This window comes from Belonocnema kinseyi, chromosome 5 (assembly GCF_010883055.1).
Source record: "Belonocnema kinseyi isolate 2016_QV_RU_SX_M_011 chromosome 5, B_treatae_v1, whole genome shotgun sequence".
NCBI classification, from domain to species: Eukaryota; Metazoa; Arthropoda; class Insecta; order Hymenoptera; family Cynipidae; genus Belonocnema; species Belonocnema kinseyi.
Genome location: NC_046661.1, coordinates 1,394,848 through 1,401,182, shown reverse-complemented (window position 1 = coordinate 1,401,182; position 6,335 = coordinate 1,394,848). Strand labels below are relative to the sequence as shown.

Below are 6,335 nucleotides of genomic sequence, written 5' to 3'. Positions count from 1 at the left end.
CCCATCTGGATAAGTTTCCAGAAAATGTTGGTGATTTCAGTGAAGAACAAGGGGAACGTTTTCATCAAGACATAAAAGTGATGGAACAACGATATCAGGGTAAATGGGACGAGGTCATGATGGCTGATTTTTGCTGGATGCTGAGAAGGGAAACGAATTTAGGTCTTAAACGTAAGCGTAACCCTTTGCATCGTTCCTTCGAAGAAAAAAGGACACGTTATAGTAGGCAGAAAAAAACTCTGAAGAAGGTCTATAAATCAATTTAATTACGATAAAAAGCAAGATAAAATGTAAACACGAAAGATAGTATAAATATATCCCTTAAGTCTAAGAAAAGCAGGGAGAAAAAATTTTGAATAAAACTCTTATTCATTTTCATGTTTAAGTTACAGTTCAATTGATACAAACATTGTCAGGTTAATTGAAATGGGGTCAATTCTACTTGTAGTTCTAAGTTTCTTCAAATGAGTAATGTGCGTCTAAATTTTTAACAACGGGACAACAAAATGAGTTTAATTGTGTTACGTGAAGTTAAGTTAAGTTAGGTTAGGTTAGATCAGGTCTTTTTTAGGTTAGGATAGGTTTGACCTCTTTGCAGGTTAAGCCCAAGCTGATTCAAACGGTACCGCAAACACAACGGGACGATACAATCAGTTTAATTGTGTTTCGTGAGGTTAGGTTAGATTAGGCTAGGTTAGATTTATTTCTCGGTTAGGCTTGAGTTGACCAATTCGATGTAGCACACATTTGCTACTGGGAAAATATGCTTCCAGAGCTTTACGTGCAGTTCAATAAATTTCTGTTAATTCAGGTTAGGTGAGGTCAGGTTCTGTTGGGTAAAGTTAATTAAATAAGTTGATATCAGGCAAGGGTTGATCCTTCACAGTTGTCGACATGTTTTTGAAGTGAAAATTTGCATCACTGGCATTATTTTGAAATTTATTTGCCTCATTGCCCCAAAATCCATAGGAATACGTATGTCTTGTTACCAGATCCGCACACTTTTTTGTGTGGCTGTGTAATTAATATAGAACTTCAAACATAATTTTTAATTTGAGAAAATTTGAAACATCTTCTGTATTTCTCAAGATTTAGAAAAAAAATTTTACAGCTTTTCAAGGATGTTTTAACTATTCGAAATAAAAATAATTTTACTTCAAATTTACGAAGTGTTCGGTTAAAAACAAATTAATTTTTCAATTTTGAATGTGTCCAGTTTAAAATTGTTTTAAAAAATAAAATTTAGAATATTTTGAATTTCATTAATTGATCTTCAATTTCGAGCATTAAAAATTATAACGTGGATTTATATTTTTGTGATTGAACCGGAATCTTTGATCTCTATAATTTATAAAAATTAACAATTAAAATTAAAGAAATTTAAATGAGATTAAAATCAAATGTTAAAGCACTCATACCCAACACCTCCCTCTACCTGCTCGATAAAAATTCTATTTAATTTTAACTTTTTTACCTTGATAAGGATGCTGTATGAATGCCGAAATGTTGGTGATTATTTTTCACAAATATTTTTTTTATATTAATTTCATAATGATAGGAAAAAAAGATGAAAGAAATAAAAAAAGGAAGGAATAGAGTTTTTTTCTTTTCTTTTTCAGATGTAAAAAGTTTTTTTTCAGATTGCAATGGAAACATTTTTTAGATTAAAATGGCCACCCTTATATACGTAAGTACATACTTAAAACTCAGTACTTTTATAAAGTTTGATTTTCGAACACAAATGTTTTCACGTACATTATGACATTTTAAGCTCAAAATGGCAAAAATAAAATATTTTTTAGGTAATAATGTAGACGGGCCTGATTGTTTATGGTTTATCGAGTCTCTAGATTTTACGAAGAAGATAAAAGGTACCCCCGAAATGGCTTCTACAGCGGGACTGCAGTGTATTTCGTCCCCGAGAGATTCTGTAATCTCAAGTGTAGAACCTGCCTGATTTGAAATAGATTCGATCTAATATTTTTTAACGGGTATGCTATAAAGTTACGTTGAGAATATCAGGAAATTTTATGCCTAAAGGTGATATAGATCAAAATTTCATTATAATTTGTAACCTTATTTTATCGTAGGTATACAAGATCAAATAACAATTTTTTTCCAGAGAGAACTTTTACGTAATGAACATTGTTTAATTTTGTATGGATTTAAGGTTGAAAAATGTACGAATTTTTAATGATTCACGTTTGGAAATTGTATAATCTTGGAGACTTCAAATTCTTATTTTCTTAAAAATTGCTATAATGCTGAACGTTTTACTTTTGCGTAGCGTTTTAATTTTGAGATTAGTTTTGAATGTTTGAACTGGGAAATGGCCGAGAATTTTTTTTTGTTAGTAGCCACTCTAAAATATTGAAATTTATAACTTGATCAGCAATAAAGACGTTTTAAGTGTGTGGTGCGTGAATAATTTTTAATAATAATTTCGTGCAATAATTATTAACTAAGAATGTTACAGAAGAACTATACAGTTAACACATCATTCCTGTACTATTTTTATATAATATTTTCCCTAAAACCCAAGTAAATCTTTATCAGTCCCCAAATGGATTTTTTAAGATAAAATTTCATAAAACTTAAGAAATAGATTTGCAAAATGTATACATACTGAGTCGATTTACAGCAGCGGAGATGAGATTGTACGTTATTTCGTCGTCGTAAATTTGTCGAACCAGAAATTGACCGTCCATGTTTACAGCTGCATCTTTCCTAAACGAAAGCAGAATTAAGTTATTTACTTTATCCATTAGGTAATTTCTCATACTAAATTGTCAAATTACTGGTCAAATAACTTTTAAAGAAATAAGAAAAAATCTATTCACGAATGAAGGAGTTAAACAATTACGCCACTGTAAGAACCACAACAGTTCGTTTCTTATTTACTATATTCTATTTCCATAGAATAATGCAGGTCTGCTCCTTTATAAGATATGAAATTAATAATAATACTATGGAAAACATTTAATGAAACGAATAAATTATTTTTTCGATTTTAATTTATTATTTAATTTCAATTGATAAATTGAAAAAATTGATAAACAAGCACCCCGAATCGTGAGAGGCAAGGGGACTGACGTTAATCAAGCGCCCCGAAGGGAACAGAAAACTGCTAGGTTCACTTCGCTGTTCCTGGGTTAAGCTAAAAGTATTAGTTTGTTTTAAGATTAATTTCAAGTATTGCAGAATCGAAAGCGTGCATTCTCAGTAACATTAAAATTAAGAAAAATTGAGTTTCGTCGATTACAGCGCCATCTATCAAAAAACGAGAAAAATTTTTCAGACAAATCATACGCATTTTTATCCAAAAAATCTGAATATGCAATATTAAAATAGGGGTTCTCATTTAATATTTCGAAGTCCCCCCCCCCACCACCAGGGGGCGGTGTGGGGGAATCGATTCGAACACTAGCGTATGTACTTCTCAAAGTGATTAAATTTTAATTCATAACATTTTTTCATAGAGTACCAATTTTTTGAGATATTTGAAAGTTTCAAGTTAAAAAAATCACCCTGTACTATTTTCCATTGTTTATTAAAAAAAAGCTATTAGCAATTAGCGATTTGAGTTGCGGTAGGAACCATCTCCAGTGCCCAATCTAAATGTTTATATATTTTCAAGTCTATCTATGCAACGGTGTGGACGGTGACGAGCCTTAAAGTCACAAATTTCAATTTAATAGAGTAAAATTTAAGGTATTTAAATGAGATTAAAATCAAATTTGAAATCCTATTTAACGTCCAATAATCGAATTAATGTGAAAAATTTCTGAAAATAAAATCAAGAATCTAACGACTAACTTTAGACAAACATAACCAAATGTTCCTATTGCATTCTGAAAAAGAGAAAAAACTTCTTCCTCCCAAAAAAAGGAAAAATTTTCCCTTCTTCTGGCCAGAAATAAAAAAGAGGAAAGAAAAATGACAAGGCAACCAACCAAATCCCCTTCCTTCCCTTTTTATTTCTTTCCTCTTCTTTTTTTCCTTATAATTATCAAATCACAATTAAAAAACATTTTCTTTTTAAATATTTATAATAAAAAGAAATTTAAATGAAACTAATAAATTATTAAATCGATTTTAATTTTTTATTTAATTTCAATTGATAAATATAAACAATTTATTAATAATAATAGATATTTATACTGGAATGTTTAATCAGTAATACACTAAGTAAAATATACTATTTTACTTAATTATCATGGTAAACAATAGTTTCTTTATCATTATTAAGATTTTCAGATGGATAGGTGCGAATCATATAATTGTATTTATGTATCATTCTAATTAATAGCGCACCTAACTTGCCTATCGAAACTCTTCTTCAAAATTGGCGAAGCGCTGCTCTGCGAGTGAGTGTCCCATCGATGCGAAAATGTGATAGTCGGGCAGGGCGAGGTCTGGAGAGTATGGCGGGTGCGATGACATTTCCCAATTCAATGCTTTTAATGTGTTCTTCATCAATTTAGCGGTATGAGACGGTGCGTTTTCATGTTGTAGGATACCTTTGCCACGTATTCGGGCCCATTTCGGCCGTTTTTCGATCAACGCATGATTCAAATTGATAATTTGTTGTCGGTAGCGATCCGTATTCACTGTCTCGTCAGGTTTTAATAACTCGAAGTGCACCACACCACACTTGTCCCACCAAACACAGAGCATTGTCTTACGGCCAAAGCGATTTGGCCTTGGGGTCGATGGGCCGACCTCATCAGGTGAAAGCCATGATTTTTTCCGCTTCGGGTTCTCGAAATAAATCCATTTTTCGTCCCCCGTGACAATTCGATGCAGAAAAGATTTCCTTTCGAACCGTTCAAGCAGCATTTCACAAATGGTTTTTGGATTTTCCATTTTTCTATCGTTCAGTTGATGTGGTATCCATTTTCTATACTTTTGGATATCTCTCATGGCTTTTAAACGTTGGCAAATTGCTCCTCGGGTTACAATTAGTGTTTATGCCAATTGTTGTTGCGATTGGGTTGGGTCTTCATCCAATAACGCCTGCAATTCCTTGTCTTCAAACTTTTCGCTGCACCGGGATGTTCATTGCCTGTTAAATCGAAATCTCCATTTTTAAATTGACGAAACCATGTCTCACATGTTCTAATCACTGGAGCATGTTCACCATAAGTTTTTACCAGCAATCGATGAACTTCAACTGCTTTTTTCTTTTGATGAAATAAGAAAAGCAACGAATACCGCAAATGCGATTTACTTGGAACGAAACTCGACATATTCACTGAGGTAAACAACTATGATGCTAATATTTCGGCAGAATCGAATTGTGTATTTTTGAAGGTTATTGTCCATAGAAAAATATGATAGATGCCAAATCATATAAATGTATACATATCTCTAGCGAAATCTATGAGTAAAACCGCACAATAGAGGCTCAGCTATTTGAGGCGCTAGTGTGTACACTCATACACTCAAACAAATCATAACACATTAAAACAGTAAAATAAATCAGAAAAGGGAATTGAAAGAAGAAAAGAGATAAACAGAAAGGGGTTAATTAGGGCAGAAATCACAAATAAAATAAATTAGATAACTTATAAGATTAAATATGTATAGAGAATGAATTAACAAGAAAAATGACATAACGCTCAAGACCTAGAAAATCTCAGAGATAAAAATAAACATTTAAAAAAATTGCTCTCATGGACGATATCGCTCATTTTCGATCTGTATATAATAATTATATACAAGATGTTCAGTTGTTGACCAGAGTGTAAAAATATTCTTATAGAGGGAAATTAAAATGTCAGTTAATTAATTGTTATATTTTTTGAAATCATGTCTGAGAGATTTTCAGTACATATTTGATCAACGTTTCGATTGTACGTCGACAGTCCTCATCAGTAAATATATTTCTTTCTACGAAATTTGCACCTGTTTCTTAAATTTATTTGTTGGGTAATGAATTGTCTCCATCTGCTGGACGGATTTAAAGGAAGATCGAAATTATTGTTGACTACAAAAAAACACACACTTATCACATGCCGTCTAGTAGACGGAATGTGACGGCATGTGATAGGTGTGTGGTTTTTCAATGTCAACAATAATTTCAATCTTCCTTTAAGTCCGTCCAGCAGACGGTGTCAATTCAGTAGCCAACAAATAAATTTAAAAAACAGGTGCAAATTTCGTATGAAGAAATATTTTGAGTGATGAGGACTGTCGACGTAGAGTCGAAACGTCTATAACAATAAAAACAATGATTATATAATAAGGGAACAAATTAGTCTACGAAAAGCCTAATAGTACATTATGCAAAAAGGGTGGAAGGGGGCAGATTTTTCCCGCGGGGAGGTTTACTG

General features: G+C 32.1%; 1 protein-coding gene across 1 annotated transcript in view; it reads right to left on the bottom strand.

The window, feature by feature from the left end:
- Positions 1-6,335, bottom strand: part of LOC117172872 (guanylate cyclase soluble subunit beta-1-like) — a 252,512-nt gene that overhangs the window by 110,367 nt on the left and 135,810 nt on the right. Inside the window, exon 2 of the mRNA XM_033361142.1 lies at positions 2,627-2,727. Within this exon, the coding sequence (XP_033217033.1) occupies positions 2,627-2,708 (82 nt within the window). The 5' untranslated portion in view covers positions 2,709-2,727. The remainder of the gene's footprint in view (positions 1-2,626; positions 2,728-6,335) is intronic.